The sequence below is a fragment of the Myxine glutinosa genome, chromosome 4 (genome assembly GCF_964187855.1).
Source record: "Myxine glutinosa chromosome 4, kmMyxGlut1.1, whole genome shotgun sequence".
Taxonomy (NCBI): Eukaryota; Metazoa; Chordata; class Myxini; order Myxiniformes; family Myxinidae; genus Myxine; species Myxine glutinosa.
The window spans coordinates 144,078,766-144,099,635 of record NC_136264.1 but is presented as its reverse complement, the minus strand read 5'-3'; the positions used below and the strand labels follow the sequence as shown (position 1 = coordinate 144,099,635).

The following is a 20,870-nucleotide window of genomic DNA, read 5'->3' as shown; positions in this document are numbered from 1 at the left end:
AACATTGCAGTCCCAAAGGACATGCCTGACAGTTTCGTCCCCTGTGCATCGGGGTCGGGGACACTGGACCGACACGTTCAGGTCCCTCTGGAACCGAAACACCCGGACCGGAAGACACTCCTGGGCGGCTTGGCACACGACGTCCTTCTGGTCGTTGGCGAGACAGCTAGCCGAAACGTTCTCCCAAACCTTTCTCGTGGTACGTTCTGCGAGAGGGCTTCCACGAAGGATACGCACCTCCCTTCGGCGCAAATGATCCAGGACCTGCGACAACCGCCAACCGATGGGCCGACGGGTCAACAGGCCCTGTACCCGGGCGAACCCCTCAAACATCTGAAAATGTCCCGGACACGACCCAGAAAAAGGCCGAGACAGCGGGAGGGACCGCCCTTTCAACCGCGCGACAGACGGCCCCAGAAAATAGAACAAAAAAATCCCGCGCCAGCTGGCAACCCGGGTCCTCTGACACAAACAACTCCATGAGAGTACATGCAAACGCAGACATACACACAAACACCGGGCAAGGGACACCCTTCCCACCCAAGGACGGGCTCATCTTCACAACCCTCCTACTCCTGCGCTCTGCTCGGGTACCCCAGAAGAAAGTGAAAACCAATCCCTCCAGAGCCCGTCCCACCGCAGGAGGAGGTGAGGAGATTCTAGCCAAATACCACAACTTACCAATCAAAACATTCTTGATCGCTAAATTTCGCCCCTCCATGGTAAGGCGACGAGACCGCCAAGAAGCGACTTCCAATTGCACTTCCCCAATGACCCTGCGCCAGTTCTCAGCGGCCACGCCGTCTGGGTCAAAGCAGACCCCGAGGATCTCTAATCGATCTCTCCGCTCCGTTTACGGGCAAGGGGGTCCGGAGCCCGTCCTGTGCCGACCAAAGTGCATGACCTCACTCTTCTGAGGACTGACTTTGGAAGAGGAGGCCAACCCAGAACGCTCGCAGAGACCCACCAGTCTGCACATGGTGACTGCATCGGTGACAAACACCGACACGTCGTCCATGTACAGACTCACCTTTATATACATATATATCTTTTCTATACAAGATTGAGGCTCATGTAAGAGCTAGCACAATAAACACACATTAGCACATAAAACACACAAAAGAAACATAACAAAGGGAGGGGGAGACAAGATAAGGAGAGAGGAAAGCACAAAAGCACAACAGTAGTGAACAGGGACATCGGGAGATCTGTGGAAGGGAGAGGGGCGGGAGCGGTAAGGTGCACACGGTATAAAACAAATTGACACTACTCGGAATAAAGTTGCACAAATAAACAAAACAAACGATTTGTTTTACAATAAAGTTGTAAAAATAATAATAATAAAGTTGCACAGTTGCACAAATAAGGACCTTGGTTTGAATATATTTGCTCTGTAATTATTTTTTGACATATTGGTGTATTTGTTTTAATGTTTATTTTTATTTCGATGGTTTTTCACGTTTGTAAAGATCCGTGTGTGCTACACCTTGGCCTTTGTTTATTAACGTCTACCTGCTAATATTCCAAGTGTTGTAAGTGGACCTAACTTGCCTGGAAATATATAATTTGGCTACAAGCTGGTATATTGCTTTACAGGTGGAATATTGCATTATTGTGTATGTCGACTGTTTTCTGCAGAAAATGATAATCTCCTTCCGGTTTATAATTCCGAGGAAAATGATGTACTGTACAAGGAGCTGAGCACAGCAGAAAGCCATTCGGCTCATCTTGCCTGTAGTCTTAGCAACACGAGGTTCATTCAATCTATAAGTGTGTGTACTTAATTTAACTTGTGGGGATGTGATAGAGGAGTAAAGAAGGGAAAAGTGGGGCAGGCACAGGGACATTACAGGACTTTTTTGTTTTGGGGAGGTGGGTGGGGGTGGGGGGGGGGTTAGTAGGAGGGGGATGAAGAGATCTGTCTAGTGATGGATGAGCAAACCCTCACATCGCATTTAGTTTTTGATGGCACCTTCTCACAGATATCACAATCACTACAGATTCATTCAAACATCTGTCTATACCAAGCTACCTATCGGTCATTTCATTGTCCATGTACCCCTCTATCCCCATTGCTTTGAAGTACCCACCTAATTCCAGCTTACACCTATCTACTGTTTCTCCTGCTATTGCCTTTCCAGGGTGACCATTCTATGCATTAACTACAATGTGAAAGACCCCTACCTTTCTACCGTTCCCACGTTCCTCCTCTCCACTGTAAAGTTGTGGCCCCTAGTTCTCTCACTGTCAATTCTACTGAAAACGCTTCTGCATTTATTTTGTTGATACCCTTCATTATCTTAAACATCTTGCTTAGATCCGTGTGTGTGTGTGTGTGTGTGTGTGTGTGTGTGTGTGTGTGTGTGTGTGTGTGTGTGTGTGTGTGTGTGTGTGTGTGTGTGTGTGTGTGTGTGTGTGTGTGTGTGTGTGTGTGTGTGCGTGCGCGCGCGCGCGCGCGCGCTAACTCCATATGTGGGTTTCAGAAGGTGGAACAGAGCCCTCTCAAGTTTCAAAAGTATCCACCTTTGTGTGTGGGTGTGTGTTTTGTTGTTGAGTGGTGATGGTTATAAGGGTGGGTGGTTGGTTGAGTGCTCCACCATGTTTTTTTTTCTTTTCTTTTTGGTGCTGTGGATTCTGGGAGTGGAAGCTGTTGCTTTGTTGTTTTATATTACCTTCCGTATAGCTACAAAGGGTGAGTGAGACACAAAGTGATTTTTTTAAATCCCAAAAAACAACTTTTTTTTCTTCAAACATTTTATAATTTTTTTTTTTTTTTGCCTACCTTATGTATGTTTGTAACATTGCATTTTGTTATATTAATGCTATAGTATTAATTCGTGATTGGAATGATGCTGTTTAGAATGAAAATATAGAGATTCAGTTTAAAGCAGAATGAGGAAATTATGTGAGGGTTTCCACCTGTGACATTCGTGGAATTGGCATTTGCAGTTTCGCCATTGATGTCATAGAAATATTACCCACCTTCTGTTGGGGTCAGCTGCATTAAAAAAAAAAAAAAAATTTGCCCAAGTCCTTCACGAACCGGCTGTCCGTGCCTGATGTTCGACAGTACTACTCCCACAGTTTTAGGGCCAGCCCCACCAAATCTTCTGTGCAGCTTGTCGGGTCCCTGCACATGTCCGAAAGTGGGCAGGAGTTGTCATAACATTTCAGAAAACTTTTTTTTTTGAGATTTTGGCCTCCCTCCCATTTGTAGTATGAGTACCTCATTAGTATATACTAGTGAGATACTCGTGCTACGCACAGGTAGGAGGCCAGAAGCAAACAAGCAATGCAGATACGGCGAATGCGAAAGCATGAAACCAATAAATTCCACATTCTTGTAACACCTTCAGTCGCACGTCAGAGATGGACAGCAAGTTCGTGAAGGACTTCCATGAAAAACGTACCCGTTCGCAAACAAACGGGTACGTTCACGTATCGAAACGTCGATCGTGGGACCGTGGCGAATCTGCATATGGCGATCCGCGAAGTTCACGTTCGGAAAGTAGAAACCATCACGGCATGTCGTCATTCACTTGAACTCGATATCTCTTTTTTCATTCCAAACAACATAACTCCAATTAATCTCAAAATAAACTTTTAACGACATTGTTAATGTTTCCTTCATTGTAAAAACTACCAAGTCAACAGTTAAAAGGATTTTGAGCCGATAGGTGTTACGGCCTTGGCAAGATCGATGGAGACAGCGATCTGTTAGTTTATACACCGCCCAAATAGCTATGTGGAATTCTCTCATGTCGAGATTAATCCCACGTCATTTGAACTTGGGCCGAGGTCATTATTTACTTTTAATGATGTTTATATATGAGTCAAAAAGAAGATAATTGGCTTTAGGTCGTCCTTTCCGCATATCTCGTGGGATTGTGAGTTGGAGAGACGATCCTGATGGAGGGGAGGGGGTTGGCATTCTCTCAAGCAGGGATTCAACCCATGTCCTTATCAAAGGTCTTTGTCCGCGGTCACCGAGTCCGATCGGTGCAGCCGTGCAGCTATCGGTGCAGCCATTTGTGTGGCACCCAGGAAAATAACGTTATGCGGGAGTCCAAACCTGAAAATGCTGGAGGCTGAAATTGGAAAAACAATATAGCCTTTTCTACTCTCGGGGATCCCAGGATTACCCACCCAAAATATCGTTGCGATCGGTTCAGCCGTTTTTGCGGTACCTTTGAACGTACGAACGGACAGACGAACGGACATTTCGTGAATTATAGTAAGATAACTTAATAGCTGATTGTCTGACCATGGCCATGTATGATAATCAAGTGTTGAGCAGTTTTACCATGTTGACCGGATTGAGATTTACTTGTAAAGTCTCCATTCCTCAGCATCACTGCTGTCATCATCAATGAGGTCTCTTTGACAGATTTTGGCAAGGGCATGTGTTTCTTGAAGTATTACTGCAGTATTTTACATATTCTACACTGATAGTGTAAAATACTTCCAAAGAGAAAACTTAAGTATTTCATATTTTTATTTAACATATGATCCAAGAAAACCCCAAAATACCTTTTTTTTTTAATTCAAACGCAGATGTTGCGGCAATTACAATGGGCATTTTCCGATTCTGCAGAAAATTCTGGTTTGGAAACAATCCTCAAACCTTTTGGTCTCAGCAATAACGATGTGCCCCTCCTTATAAAACATAATAGAAAGTGCCCAGCTCTTGGACCCTTTGTTATCATCTGTTATCTTCTTTGTTGCCATCTAAATTGATATGGTGTAGATGTAGTGCAGTCTTGATGGGCCAAATGGCCTCTTCCTGTGTCCCGGTTCCTTGTGTGTATCTTGATTTTAATCTCTCGCAAGATAGCAGGGGGCTGGCAGGATGGCCTTTAGGTACGCACACTCGCCTGTAAACTGTCTAGCCTGGGTTTGAATCCTGACCAAGCTTGAAACCAGTGGTTCTCAAACTTTTTTGGACTACCGCCCCCTTCTGCCCTCTTGGACCGGCCCAATGCCCCCCTTGTCCTATCGTTCATGGTCGGACACCCAGAATTTATGTATTGTAGATAGGAAGCAAAAATAACAGAAGCCAAATATTTTCTGAATAATATTTTACTTTATTTTACTTTCCTTTTTATTTTATTTGCACGACCAACAATGTTTCAGCAGAACAGGTACAGGTGAGGCAAACTGGGAATCTATTTATCACAGGCCCAAATACCGTTAGTGTGAAGGGTGGGCCTGGTGACTCGCTGCGAGATTACGAACGTCTGGCTCCATCTCAGTGAGGTAGAGACACAGATCGCCCCTCTTGGTAATGTCAAGGCGGTTTCGATACTTGGTCAGCAGCACCATCACGGCACTGAACCCTCTTTCAACGAGGTATGATGTGGGGAATGCCATCAGCAGCAGTTCTGCCTCTGTCCACATTGCGGGGTATTCGCCCCGCTCCAGAATCCAGAATTTGCTGTATTCATGCTGCGAGAATCTTGCCTTCGCCTCATCATCATTGTGGAGGTTGATAACTTCGTCCTGTAATTCGCGCTTCACATCTTGAATGTCACATTTGAATGGGTTGATCACCCATGCTGGCACCGACAGTTCTAGCATGTCTCTGAAACGCTGCTCCATATCACCACGAATCTTCTCAAGGTGATTGCAATAAACGAGCAGCTCTTCATCAGAAACAGCAGTTTCCTTTGCCAACTGGGGAAAGTGGTACATATCTCTGCGGCCGAGGGTTTCCCTGTGCAGAGTCGCCTTGGTTATGAACGCGCCATTCACTTTCTTTGCTTTAATCAGCATCATATGGTCACCCTCAAGTTGTTTGTTGACATCATTCAGTATACTGAATATGTCCGTGAGGTAAGCCACATCATGCTCAATCGCATTCACTTTCTCCGATAGCTCCGTATCAATTTCCGACAGAAACTCGACCACTGTTGAGAAGAGGGCATGGAAACGGGTCAAACAAGCACCTTTGGACAACCATCGAACTTCGGTGTGTAACAGGAGCCGCTCGAATGCCTCATCGTTCTCCTGGCAAAGCTGACGAAACAGCCGATCATGCAGAGACGACACCTTGATTTTATTCACTGCTTTGATTACTGTTTGGGGTGATGTATGAAGTCTGGTGCTGAGAGCTTTTGCTACAAGATGCTGGCGGTGCACGACACAGTGAATGGCGAACACGGACGGTACCTGGTTCTTCAGAAGCGCAATAAAACCACGCTGGCGGCCAACCATCGCTGGTGCCCCGTCCGTCGCGAAAGCGAGAATGTTCTCCATCGGTATGTTCTTATCAGTAAAGTACTTCTCCAACGTTTGGAAGATGGAAGAACCCTTCGTATCGGTCTGGAGAGAGCGGGCAAACAACATTTCTTCCACCATTTCCTGACCACGGATGAAGCGAACGTAGCAGAGTAACAGAGCTTCACTGTCACGCAAAGTGGACCCATCCAGCTGGATGGCGAAGTGTGTGCTTCTCAGCTCACTACACAGCTTATCTTCTACATCTGATGACATTTCATCAATCCGCCTGGCCACGGAATCATTGCTGAGCACAATCGACTAGAGAACTGGATTCGGATCCTGGCCCATAACGGTTTTATCACTTCCCCAACAGCTGGTTTGATCAACTGTTCGCCGATTGAATACGGTTTTCCAGATCTGGCGATGAGCAATGACAGCTTATACGACGCTTCCAGTCCTTTATCCACGAGCTTTTGGCTGGCTTTGAACATCGTCATTACCGTGTTTCGCTTCTCAAATTTCTCTTTCAGCGATTGGAAATAGCTGACCTCTGTGCGAGCCTTATCACTGTGCTTTTTACTGAGGTGCTCGCTCAGTCGAGATGGTTTCATTGCTTCATTGGACAGCGTGATACCACACAACAAACACATCGGTAACTGTTTGTTCGTCAGAGATGGAATGAATCCATACTTGATGTATTCAACGGAATACTGACGACACTTTTTCTTTGAGGCCGACATCTTGAAGCCGACCGGACGTGAAGCTTTTTTGAATAACGAAGTAATATGCCAAAATGTCGAAAGACTAACACCAGCGCTAACACTGACTGTTCATACCTTGCCCAATGTCTGTGCTGGCCAGGCCAGGCTGTACAGTTGAACCAGGCACGTTGAATAGTCCAGCACAAATAGAGCGTATTATATCCCGCATAAAAAGATTCTTGCAAGCCGATTGGTTGAAATGGCACCACGTGACAAAAATTAGTGTTGTACTATTGCCGCCGCATTGGCGGCCAATAGTATTTCGCTGGTGTCTTACACTATCATGTTTGTTGCGTGAGCATGTATGGACAAGAAAATACCTACACGACATCAGCGAATATGTGATCATAAAAACCATGCGGAGGGGGAAAGAATGTGGTCGTTGATTGGATGGCCAATTTGCCGAATGGCGCCGGGTAACCTGTTCAGACTGCAGGAAGCCCAATGAGCGCTCCAAATCGCCGCTGCTCCTCGAAATCGCCAGTGCCCCCCAAATCATTGCCAGCGCCCCCCTACTGCCCGTGGACTCTCTAGCGCCCCCCTGAAAGTTCCCAGCGCCCACTGGTGGGGCGGTAGGGACCACTTTGAGAACCTATACTTTAAACGGTCATTCCAGTGTTGCACAGGCAGGGTGATTCATCAGTGTGTGTGTTTGTGATTTCTGTATGATGTTCTCGCTAAAAGGTGAATGTACTGTCTGTGTTTGTTCATCCCCATCCTACAATCCTCTCCACCAACTAGTCTAATATATCAACTCTATTTTTTTATATTGTGTGTGTGCGTGCAATGCGTGCCTCACCCTGGTGACATCCCTTTACCTGCCCTACTGTTTTCTTCCCCACTCCCTGCACCCCACCCAGGGAAATTTGAGTGAATAAACAAATCGATTCGATTTATGTGGTATTTATATAGCACAGGCATGATGGGCCAAATTGTCACCTGCTGCGTTAAAATTCCTTGTACGTAGTATATGCCCTTTTCATCAAAAGCTGTATTTTGTATTAATAGTGGTTCAATGAACAATGGGGGAAAAACTTGGTTATCCCTTCCGCCCCCAACACCTTCCAATTTGTGTTCTTGTTTCAAAGTTTTGCCTCATTTGTTTGTGACACTGTGTGCACATCTGTGTTGCAGCCACACTGCGTATTGCTTGCGTCCAAAGAGAATTCTGCCCCAGTTAAGCTGGGAGGTTTCGGTGTGGCGATCCAGCTTGGTGAATCTGGTCTTGTGGCCGGAGGTATGTGTTTTTCGTGTTTGGCACAGCATCTGTCATGCGGTCGCAGACTTCAGCATATAATTCAGCTTCGGTCCCAGTTTGGCATGCTGTCTATGACTTACTCGAGTGATCAACTGACTTTGTGGCTCACTTCCAGTTTAGCTATTTGCATTTGTTTACCTGTGAGTCAATGTCGATCAAATCAAACATTTATGGTGAAGCCGAGTTGATATTGTTGCATCATGACTGCCAACTCGCCAGATGGAAGATCGGGTCAATAAAGGTTGGTTACTGTCCAACCAACTATTCTGAACCTAGTTTGTCGGTACGAATTGAGTATTCTCACAAAACATTGCAACATAATCACACACATCCTCACAATAGGTGTTATTTTATTTGGTCCTGTTATGTATATTATTCTATCCATGTTTTTGACTGTGCTGCTTTTGAACTGTGTGTATCAAAACGTGTGCTAAATAAATAAATAAATAAAAGATTAATGCCTCTTTATTAAACAAGTAATATGACTAATTGCAAGCCTTTCTCTCTCCATATTCCTCCTTTCCTTTTCCCTTCCTCCCTTCATTTTCACCTTTTCTCCCCTTGACACCCCCACTTGTTTCAGGACGAGTGGGAACTCCACAGTTCATGGCTCCAGAAGTTGTGAAACGTGAACCTTACGGAAAGCCCGTGGATGTGTGGGGCTGCGGTGTCATGCTGTTCATCCTGCTCAGTGGTTGTCTTCCTTTCCATGGCACCAAGGAACGCCTCTTTGAGGGCATTGCACGTGCAAAGTACAAGGTCTGGTTTATGAGGGTAGCATGTTTAAATTGGTGTTACTGGGATTGATGTCTGCTCCAGAATATTTCCATTGCACTCTTTTGTCCATTTCATGGTAGTCGATGTGTGCAAACTTCATTGCCTTGTGTTCATCCATGGCATTCTCGCTGCACAATGCAAGGTCTGATTTGTTGTTTTGGTGGTGCTGGCAGGAAACAAAGATGCATTTCATTTCTTATGGAATGCGTTTATGATTGAATGAAATGGATGCTCAGATGCAAATGCCATAGAGAGATTTTTTTTTGGTCTTTCAGATGAACCCCAGGCAGTGGGATAACACATCTGAAAGTGCCAAGGATCTTGTGCGACGGATGCTGATGCTCGATCCCGCAGAGAGGATCACGGTTTATGAGGCCTTGAACCATCCCTGGCTCAAGGTTGGTGGGGTTGGATGTAACAGTGTATGCTGGGAAGAAAGCCGTTAAGCTGGAGGATCCATCTCCCAGCACTCGTCGTTGGTGAAGGGTAAATATCCCACGGTGTCCTTCGCGAAGTGTAGGCGAGTTATTGCCGGCACCCTGAACAGATTCCACATTCCTGCCCTGACTGTCATTTTGGAAGGCAACGGCAAACCACCCAACATGACCCGTGCCAGGAAACTGCTCAGGCCACATCGACACTCTTTCAAGAGTGTGGTACATTGATGATGATGATTGGTATTCAGTATCTTGGGATTTTATAATCATGATTTTTCTCGTTTGAAATTAATTTTTTAAATCAAAATTTTGACTTGTTCTGCCCTCTCAACAACGTTTTTTTAAAAAATCAAGATACGCCAAATGTCGAAATGTCCTCATCCAAATGTGGAGAGGTATTCTGATCACTGTGTATCGGGATAACTTTCAATTTTTTTAAATTTATCTCTTGTTTAGTTCAAAAGTGTCAGTTGAGCTCTTTGTTTCTTCCCTTCCCCATCCAAACCAAACCTTCTTGCATTTTTTCTTTGATGTGCTTTGTGTCCATTGCTGCTTGTTGGCACACATGCTTTTACCCCCACCCCCATCACATCTTTCCTTTGTGCATCCCACACCCACCATTTTGTGTTTTCTCCCCAAATTCGCTAACCTGCATTCTCCGTTATCTATCCCATCTGCACATGCTTTCCTTGTCCCAACGCTTCATTTTATATCCCGCATGTACACCCTGTGGTTTCTTGCTTTCCTGTGCGTGCTCTTTCTCCCTCGCTGTCTCGTTATTTCCCTGTTTCCTGCATGCACCCTCTTCCTCTTCCCCGCTCTCACCTAATTTCTGCCAGGAGCGTGAACGATATGCCTGCAAGATCCACCTTCCAGAAACAGTGGAGCAGCTCAGGAAGTTCAATGCGCGGAGGAAACTTAAGGTGCGAGAGGTTTTGTACAGGAATCCATAGAGAGGAATTGTTGTGAAAAATAATCAGACAGGAATACACTTTTCTTCACTTCCACAGGGTGCTGTACTTGCAGCTGTCGCAAGTCACAAATTCACCTCATTTTACAGTGACCCACCAGAAGGCCTGCCTGATTTCACTGATACTTCCACAGGTAACAATTGGAAGCAACAGCTTTCTTGTGTAGCTCTACCTGATGAGGGAATGTATGACCGACATATGTGCATAGTGTGATGGAGTAGACTAAAGAAGTTGAGAGGGTGAATTACATTTTGAATGTGAAGAGCATAATAAGAAAATGCTCAATTGTGTTTGCTTTCCTTGTACCTATTGCATGCTACCCAGTTGGACTTCTTGCTGCAGAAAGTATGTACCATTCCAAATCGCCTTTCTTCGGTCGGCATTGCTCACCCCCCTTGTTAGTTACGTCCCATTATTATCCTTGCCCTCCCTATGTGTTCTTTCAGTGTCCTCCTGATAATTCCTCCCTCCCCCCCCCCCCCCTCCCATCCCCTTTACACATCTGTGCCCAATTTCACATTCTGGTGCCTTTTTCTGCCATGATGACGTGGTGAGAAAAGTGAAGGAAATGCTTCATTGATAGTTCTGTTGTCCAGGGGCAGTGAGTCAAGTGTTGGACAGTTTGGAGGAGGTCCATGCGCTGACTGACTGCAGTGAAAGGGATTTGGACTTTCTTCACCTGGTCTTTCAGGATTCTCACTTGCACAGCCTCTTGGACGTAAGTATTGGTGAGGGTGGATTCAAGGGTAACGTTGATGGCGATGAATATGCTTCTCAGCAACACCGAGCATTCCAGAAGGCAGTAGTTAAATTATGAAATTAACATTACCAGCAATGTTTGTTGGGGGTGGGAGATGGATGTGGAAATTGCATGAAGCATTAACTTGGTCTTCCCTCACTCTCTGTCTGGGGTTCAAAGGTGCTTTCTTGCTCCATGAATTGCATTTTCAACTTTTGTCGTCAGTCTTGTTGAGTTTACTAAACCACAGTGGTTAATCATCTCCAAAGAGATCCGATTTGTGACAGAAATGTATTTATCCTCCACTCCCTCTCTCCTACACCAACTCTCTTTCATCACACCCAGCTCGTTTTTTCTGCCTAGCCACATACTTCCCCATTATTCCTCTCCAACTCCTTAACCTCCGTGGCTCTTTTCCAGGCAAGCTTTCCCAGTGACTACTTCCCTTTATTCCCATGACTGTGTTTCATCCAGCTGTATGACAAGATAAACGCCAAGGCCTCTCCGCAAATCCGCAACCCCGTGAGCGACGCTGTGCAACGAGCCAAGGAGGTGAGACGTCAGTACAGCTGTGATTGTATCATGTCTGCCATCGCCAAATGAAACCACAACCACCGCTACCTTTAAATATTCTCCCGATGCATCATTCTTTTTTCTTTCTTTTTTCTGTTTTCAAAACCAAAGCAGGTCTTTCATTGAACAGGTTATTTGATGTTTTGTTTCAGTTTTATTGGGCACGTTGTTTACAGAGTTCGGAGAGAACCATTTGATGCACGTGTTTGTGCTCACGTTGTATGGACAATAAAGCACATGGTGTCACAATGTTCTGCCACGGTGTACATTTTACTGTACTGTTTCGTTGGTAGTATGTAGTGAGTGCTCTTGGCTGTTGGTTGCACTAGTTCATGTTTGAGTGTTGCGGGGAAGTTGTTTTGCACCGTCTGCTGATGTAATATGTTTACCTAGCTGGCTGTCTCTTTAATTCCTTCCTTTGTGTTTTTTTAAATGTCTGTCATGCAGTCTGGATAGTGACTTGTTTTGTCTGGTTGGCGGACTTGTTTGCTGTGTTTGTGACATCCTATAGCTCACCTCTTGTATGTTGTCGTGCTTCTGTTTGGTTAACTGGCTTATTTTAGTATTTATTTTCCTCTGTGTTCCTGAATAATGTCTTGGTTATGCAACTGAATAGTAAACTGTCAGATTGAATAACAAGCGGCTTGTTTGCCAATGGTATGGAGTGACTAGCCGACTCACATTCAAACAAGTTTCTGAGTTTGCTGAGAGGCTAACGCCCTGAGTGGATCACAGAAGCCTCGCTGTGCCTTTCAAACACCAGCGGTAATGCAGGTGTCATTTGGAGTTCATGTATTTTCGCATCTTGTTTTGCATTTTTTGAAATGAGAAATTATATGGAATGTATATATTTATTTGTTTTGTAACATTAATTTTATTGAAAAAATTAAGTTGATTGATAAAAATGTCATTCATAGAGGTAACACAGGAACAACTAGAACGGCACTCGTAGTGGCACGTACGTGCTTCTGTTCTCATTTACCTGGTCCAGTTTATTATTTGCTCTCCGAAACGTGTTTTGCTGAACACCTCACATCCTGACTGTTGCTCATACTGTCAGGAGTTTGTGTAACATGTTTGCAGGCTTCTCTTCGTCCCCTCCCCCTCCCACCTTCTTTAAATTACCGTCATCAGCTCACGATAAACAAATGAGAAAATTTGATTTAATTTGCTTTCATGGTTATCAAGGTATTCTTTAAGGATGTAGGGTAATATACAGTCACGTGAAAAAGTAAGTACATCCCATGTAAAGTTTTGACCTTTTCAACATATTTCAACATACAGCTGTTTGATCTTCATTTCAACAATATTGATAGATAAAGGTGATATTATATAACAAATATCATGAAACATTTACATTTTGTAGTCCATTGTATAATTTAAATAAACATAAATGCAAATTTCGCATGCAGAAAAAGTACACCCCATGAAATGTTTTTAAAATCTTTTTAACATATGTGGACATATCAACATTTGATCTTCATTTAAACAGTATCTATAGATAAAAGGTGATCTAATTGAACAAAAAACAATGGAAAATTGACTTTGCAATAATTTATTCAAAAAAAAATTAACAGATGCCATTTCCTTCTGTGGAAAAAGTAAGTACACCCTTGGCTCTAATAGATGGTATTGCCCCCTTTGGCAGAAACAACCTCAAGTAGGCGTTTCTTATAACTGTCTACCAGTCTCTGACATCGACTGGGAGAAATTTTTGCCCACTCCTCCATGCAGAATTCTTTCAGCTGTGCGATGTTTGAGGGGTTTCTTGCATGCACAGCTCGTTTCAAATCTAACCACAACATCTCGATGGGATTTAGATCCGGGCTTTGACTTGGCCATTCCAGAACCCTCCATTTCTTTCTATTCAGCCATTCCTTGGTGGATTTACTGGTATGTTTAGGGTCATTGTCATGTTGCAAGGTCCACCTTCGGTTGAGCTTCAACTTTCCGACAGATGGCCTCACATTATCCTCAAGCACCCTCTGGTACAATTAAGAATTCATAGTGGATTCTATGATGGTGAGCTGCCCAGGCCCTGATGCAGCAAAGCTGCCCCAAACCATAATATTTCCACCACCATGCTTTACAGTTGGTATCAGGTTCTTGTGGTCAAATTCTGTCTTTGGTTTTTGCCAAACATGTCTTCTGGTACTGTGGCAAAATAGCTCCACCTTTGACTCATCTGTTCAGAGCACATTATTCCAGAAGTGCTGGTCTTTGCCTAGGTGTTCATTGGCAAACTTTAGTCTTGCCCTGATGTTCTTTCTGGACAGCAAAGGTTTCCTCCTGGCACACCTCCCATGTAGATCAAATTTGTGCAGCCTCTTTCTAATGGTAGACTCGTGCACTTTGACATCAACAGTGGCAAGAGCTACCTGAAGGTCCCGTGATGACATTCTGGGGTTCTTAGAGACTTATTTCAGCATCTTGCAGTCTGCTCTCAGGCTGAACTTGCTGGGGCGGCCTGGCCTGAACAAGTTGGCAGTTGTTTGGAATCTTCTCCACTTGTAGATGATCTTCCAGACAGTCGAATGATTGATTTCAAATTGTTTGGAGATCTTTTTAAATCCCTTCCCAGACTCGTAGGCATCTATAACCTTCTTTCTGAAGGCCTCAGAGAGCTCTTTTGATCTAAGCATGGTGACACCTCACACTTCAACAACAAAGAGCAAACCAAACTAAATGTCTGAGGTTTAAATAAGACAGGTTCCTCCAAGATCTTCTCCAACGATGTTCTAATCATTTGCACCTGAGCTGGTGCACCTGATTCTAATTTTAGGTATTTGAAGTAGTGGTAAATGTAGGGGTGTACTTACTTTTTCCACATGCGAAATTTGCATTAATGTTTATTTAAATTATACAATGGACTACAAAATGTAAATGTTTCATGATATTTGTTATATTATATCACCTTTATCTATCAATATTGTTGAAATGAAGATCAAATAACTGCATGTTGAAATATGTTGAAAAAGTCAAAACTTTACATGGGGTGTACTTACTTTTTCACGTGACTGTAAGTGTGGCTCATTGAGGAATAGCACAGAGAGATTGGTTAGTAATGAAAGTGAGATGGCAGGGTCATTTAATCGTTATTTTGTTTCAACAAGAACAGTTGGGTGATTTATCAATGGCTGAGGGTATCTATCAGAGGTCAGGAAGGGCTTATAGAGGACATTCAAGTTGGAGTGGAGGAAGTAAAATTAAATAAACCAGCAGGTAACGAAAACCCCAGGGGCCAGATGATATCCATCGGATAGTTTTCAGGGAAGTGACAGCAGATAAGAGGGATGTTCTCCTGTATCTTTAGTAACTCGCTGGAGTCAGGACAGGTACCAGAGGATTGGAGAGTAGCAAATGCAATACCATTACTTAAGAAAGGATCCAGAGAAGAATTGTGGAACTATATACCTGTTAGTTTGACTTCAGTTGTAGGAAAGTTGTTTGAGACATTAATTGGGGACCAGAGGACGAATGATTTAAACTAGAACGGCACTCGGTAGAGCGCATACCTCCGCCGGGCTGAACAGTTTACGTTTTGTATCACATTGATAGGCTGTACCTGAAACAAAATTTTACCTCTGCATCCGGACCTTAACAAAATCATATCAGCTTGTTCGTCACCTACCCAACTCATCCATAAAGTTTTGCCATAACCCATCTATAATTTTTTGAGACATCATGCTATAGATCGTTTTTGGCCCCATATCTCAATTGTGAAGAATCACTTAGGAAATTTTAAAATTCTCTTATCCGGATTCGGATCTTCACCAAAATCGAATCAATGCGTCCTTGTCACACAACCCACCTGTCCATCAAATTTAATCCAAATCCATCAGCAACCTCTTGAGATATCCTGCTCACAGACACAGAGAGACAAACAGGGGTGAAATCATAACCTCCGTTATGTTTTCACATTATTGGGAAATGGGAAAACCTTCATTGGATGAGGTAATAAATACAAACTAATTAAAGGCAGTCAGCATAGATTTTCCAAAGGGAGGTAATTTTTAACGAATTTATTAGAGGTATATGAAGCAGTTTTTGACAAGTTGTGTATCCAGACTTTCAGAAGGGATTTGATAAGGTACCACAAATAAAGCAAATAATGTTTGTGTATGGGCGGATGAATGAATGAATGAATTAATTAATTATCGGGCTGGTTGGTTACTTCTGAGATACGTTATGAGGTACTTCAAAGATCAGTATTTATCTAGGAAACTAAAATTAATTAAACTAGAACGGCACTCTTTGACGTCACGGCGTCAACCGATATGCCCCGGCCCACATTATTACATCATTATACATACTTGTACCAAGTTTGATTTAAATCCCTTCAGCTGTTCTCAAATGTCACATTTACAAACAGTTCACCTTTTCATCGTAATATACTGTATACTTATACCAAGTTTGGTCGAAATCCCATCACTGGTTCGCAAGTTAGCTCGGTAACAGAATTTTTAACCTAACGGGACATCTGACCTTTAACCTCTTGACCACAACATCTAATCAGTTCATCTTTGCATCATTATACATACTTATACTAAGTTTGACTTGGATCACTTCAGCCGTTCTTAAGTTATCGCAGTAACGAAAACCTATCACGAACACATGGATGGACGGACAGCCAGACAGACAACCCGAAAACATAATCCCAATGACGACTTTGTCAGCCGAGGCATAAAAAAGGAAAATAAGACCATTATTATTCATAATCTACATCAACAATTTGGATAGTGGGATTAAGAGTAAGCTTTCTAAATTTGCAAATGGAGTATGGTGGATATTACGTGTGTGTGTGTGTGTGTGTGTGTGTGTGTGTGTGTGTGTGTGTGTGTGTGTGTGTGTGTGTGTGTGTGTGTGTGTGTGTGTGTGTGTGTGTGTGTGTGTGTGTGTGTGTGTGTGTGTGTGTGTGTGTGTGTGTGTGTGTGTGTGTGTGTGTGTGTGTGTGTGTGTTAGTGTGTGTGTGTTAGTGTTAGTGTTAGATAGCAGAGAGAGTGGAGATCAGATTCAGGAAAGTATTGATACTTGCATTGATTGGGCAAAAGATTGGCAGATACATTTTAACATGAAGAAATGTAACGTGCTGGGGGATAGGTATATATTGTATATATTATGATGAAAAGATGAACTGATTCGATTTCGACGTCAGAGGTCATGTCAGGTAAAAATGAGATGCTTGAGAACAGCTGAAGGGATTTAAATCAAACTTGGTACAAGTATGTATAATGATGAAATAATATGGGCGGAGGCGTATCGGTCGACATCACGACGTCGAAGAGTGCCATTCTAGTTGAGGATGTCAAAATGGACACAAACAACAGGCACGAATAATAATGTAACGTGTTAGATAAGGTGGTGTAATAGTCATTGATTCAATGGCGGTATACTTCTGAAATTAGTTTTTATAAGGCCTCTCCGATCTTTATTTTATTTCAATTTAATTAAATACTGTATTTGAACACTGTAGAACACAAATAGCCTTTCTTCTGCTTACAAAAACATCTACTTTTGCAGTTCTTGGATATGTTGAATAAGGTGGTTTATAAAACTACTTCAATGGTGCTAAACGTCCAGATTTTTAAAATACGACCTTTAAAGTCATTATTTTTTCACTATATATTGTTGCGGATCTCAACGTCGGCCTTCCCCCTTACCAAGGGGGGATTAATCCCCTTGTCTTTTTCTAGCCGACATGATCCGGGGCTATGACGTTCCTTCCGGTCAGCGTTGAGTAGGGTCGTAGGCCGAATTCCTAATACCTAATTACCAACGCCTCCCAGGAAGCAAGGAAATAACACCGCCCGAACCACGGTTGTTGTGGAAATGCCGAGCGATAGCGAGCCGTGATCCGAGCTGTTAACAGAACTAAACCCGATTTGAGCGGTGCCGAATCGTGCCACGCTTACCCAATGGAGGAAAAGACTGATACGGTCGAATTAGGAAGAAACAAGGAAGAACAATTGGTTTATTAATAATTTGTACAGGAAGGAGGAGAAGTACACACAGTGAAGCTTATACAGTCTTAACTTATCCCTGGACAAATGGGCCCGTCACACACAGACACACTCACACGGGGATGTAGGTGGTCGGGTTGATGGTCCCGGGATGATGGCGTCCAGGCAGCTCACTCCGGTCCCCGACTCGTACCGTGAAGCAGATGGTCAGGCGGCAGCGGCCAGGAACTCTCCTCATGTCGTTGAGGCGGAGCGGACAATTACAGGGCGGAATGCGGGCGAAAGGTAGGCTGGCTTGGCGGTTACACTCGCGGCTCAACCGCGTACGTAATAATCGGCAGCTCGAACGCGCTTCTTAATGCGTTTCCCTCACGAGGCCTCTTTGCACAATCCAGTCCTCTTTACCAAGCACGATTCCTTCAGTCCTCTTCACAATGCGCAAGCCGAAACATGCGAGTCCTCTCCGCACAGTCCTCAATAATCCAACCTTCCAATGAGTCCTCCGCTCATAAGTCCTCTTGATACGAGCTCGCTCAGTCCTGGACAGTCCTCTATCATGCCAATGCTAGGCTTTCCTCACGAGTCCTCTCGAAGGGCTTTGTGTGCGCGTTTATATATCGCCACCCAGCGAACCCTCTGGAATTTTTCCATATTCCTGGGGTTATACACAGAGTTTGTTTAAGACGATTCAACTCTTTTCCAACTATGTAATTAAACAATACAGTACTTCAAAAATGTACATAATAATGTAGACCAACTGTGGAATACAATATTTATTAATAAAGTTTGGTTTTAATCCATTTTTACGTTGTAAAGCGAAGTGTTTTCGATACTTTCAAATTTATAAATGAACAAGAGTCAAGCCGGGTTCTCCACCCTCCATCTTCTCAAGTCAAGGCAAGTGAAGTCAATCAAGTGAAGGTTGAAGTTTCACTTTCCACCCTATGCTCCCTCCTCTCCCCTGTATGTGATCCTTTTCTCCTCTCCCCTGTGTGAAATGCTCTCCACTGTGCAGCGTGCATAGTGAGGGGTTGGAGAGGAGCGAGGAGTTGGAGAGGAGCGAGGGGTTGGAGAGGAGCGAGGGGTTGGAGAGGAGCGAGGGGTTGGAGAGGAGTGAGGGGTTGGAGAGGAGTGAGGGGTTGGAGAGGAGCGAGGGGTTGGAGAGGAGCGAGGGATTGGAGAGTGAGGAGCGATTGGGGAGGGGAGTGAGGAGCGATTGGGGAGGAGAGTGAGGAGCGATTGGGGAGGAGAGTGAGGAGCGATTGGGGAGGAGAGTGAGGAGCGATTGGAGAGGAGGGTGAGGAGCGATTGGAGAGGAAGATGAGGGATTGGAGAGGAGCCTGACGGATTAGAGAGTGTGAGGAGGGATTGGAGAGGAGTGAGGGGTGGGATTGGAGAGGAGTGAGGGGTGGGATTGGAGAGGAGTGAGGGGGGGGATTGGAGAGGAGTGAGGGGGGGATTGGAGAGGAGTGAGGGGTGGGATTGGAGAGGAGTGAGGGTGGAGAGAGGAGAGTGTCAGGTGGAGAGAAGTGAGGGGTCACATGTTATGTGAAATATATAAATTGTGTTCATTACACCATTTCTGGATCTGATGAATTGCCAGTAACCATTTTGTAAAATGTAATGTGCAGCATCTAAATCAATATGTCCAAATGTCACACACGTCCATGCCTGTGGGATTCCCACGGGTGTCCCACTCGTCTACATTATAAAACAGAAGTGGCTGTCTGTCCGTCTGTCCCAAAATGACTCCCTCAGTTTTGGGGCTAGCTCCGCCTAACCTGTGGAACGGTTTGGGGTCCCATCGGGTGTCGTAAGGTAGGTAGGAGGTTTCATAAGTTCCTCAATAAAATAATAATTTTGAAATACCATCGTTACGGAGCTGCTGCCGATCCGGAAGTGAACAACATGACGTTGATTCACTGATTTGATAATATCTCAATACAATCGTGTATTAACATTATATTTTGATATATTGATGCGATGGAATTAATTTTTGGTTAGAATTATGCTGTTTGGAATGGAAATGTATATAGATATTGAGTTTAAAGCAGAATGAAGAAATGACGTCAGGGTTTCCATCCGTGACATTCGCTAATTCTCCATTTGCAGTTTCGCCATTGACTGGATATAGCAACATTCAGACTGGGTACGTTTTTTTGTGCAAGCCCTTCAAGAACCTGTTGTCAATGCCTGGCGTTCAACTGAAGGTGGCACAGGAATGTGGAATTTATTGTTTCATGGTTTCCACATTGGTTGGTTGCTTTTGGCTTCCCACCTGTGCAAAATATGGGTACCTCGCTAGTGTGTGTATATACATATATATATATATATATATATATATATATATATATATATATATATATATATATATATATATATATATATATATATATATATATACATATATATATATTGTTACGGTTCTCTACGCCGGACTTACCTCCCCTTATCAAGGTGGGATTAATCCCCTTGTCTTTACTGGGCCTGGCGGAACCGAGACCTATTACGTCCCTCCCGGACACACGCAGCGTAGGGTTTCGGGACTACTTTTCGCTTGTACCTAAGTACCCGCGCTGCTCTGGGAGCGAGGAAACAAGCCTCGCACGAACAACATGTGGCTTGAGTACGCCGAGCGGATTGCATACACGTGGTCCGCTCAGTCTTAGATGTTGGAACCCGATTGGAGCGATATTATTCGTGCCACGCTTAGTGAAATGGAGAAATCACAGGAACGATCGAATCAGGGAAGAAAGAACAAGTGTTTAATTATTCCCACACGTATATACAGTTCAAGGACGAAGAGACAAAGAGCAATCCTTAAGCAGTCTTAACTTATCCCTGGGACAACGGGCCCGTCTCACACTCACACAGGGGATTGCAGATGGGCAGGTGTTCCCCAACGCGTCCAGAGATGGTCCTCGTCCAGCTCTCCACGGTCCCCGGCACGTCCCGCGAAGATGGTGGCAGGCGAAGGCAGGGTTTCGTAACGCATCTCTCGAACAAACAGATGATGGGGCGGAACGGTAGAGGGCGGACTTTAGCGAGGCTGGCGGTTACTCGGCCTCGTTCACTCGCGCGTCTCACATGCGCTATATTCGTTATAAGAGCGCGTCTGAATGCGCCCGCTTATATGTAGTGACCAACTCCCCTTCTTCAATACCCTCCAAGCTGG

The 20,870-nt window shown here is 44.2% G+C and overlaps 1 protein-coding gene across 6 annotated transcripts in view; it reads left to right on the top strand.

The window, feature by feature from the left end:
• Positions 1-20,870, top strand: part of LOC137425336 (peripheral plasma membrane protein CASK) — a 176,613-nt gene that overhangs the window by 99,956 nt on the left and 55,787 nt on the right. For 4 of the 6 annotated variants that reach the window (XM_078776560.1, XM_068113656.2, XM_068113655.2 and 1 more), the window contains exons 6-12: positions 8,115-8,217; positions 8,822-8,997; positions 9,291-9,413; positions 10,292-10,375; positions 10,463-10,556; positions 11,020-11,141; positions 11,637-11,714. In XM_078776560.1, coding sequence (XP_078632686.1) covers positions 8,115-8,217; positions 8,822-8,997; positions 9,291-9,413; positions 10,292-10,375; positions 10,463-10,556; positions 11,020-11,141; positions 11,637-11,714 — 780 coding nt within the window. The remainder of the gene's footprint in view (positions 1-8,114; positions 8,218-8,821; positions 8,998-9,290; positions 9,414-10,291; positions 10,376-10,462; positions 10,557-11,019; positions 11,142-11,636; positions 11,715-20,870) is intronic. The other 2 variants (XM_078776559.1, XM_068113657.2) reach the window with 1 other exon arrangement.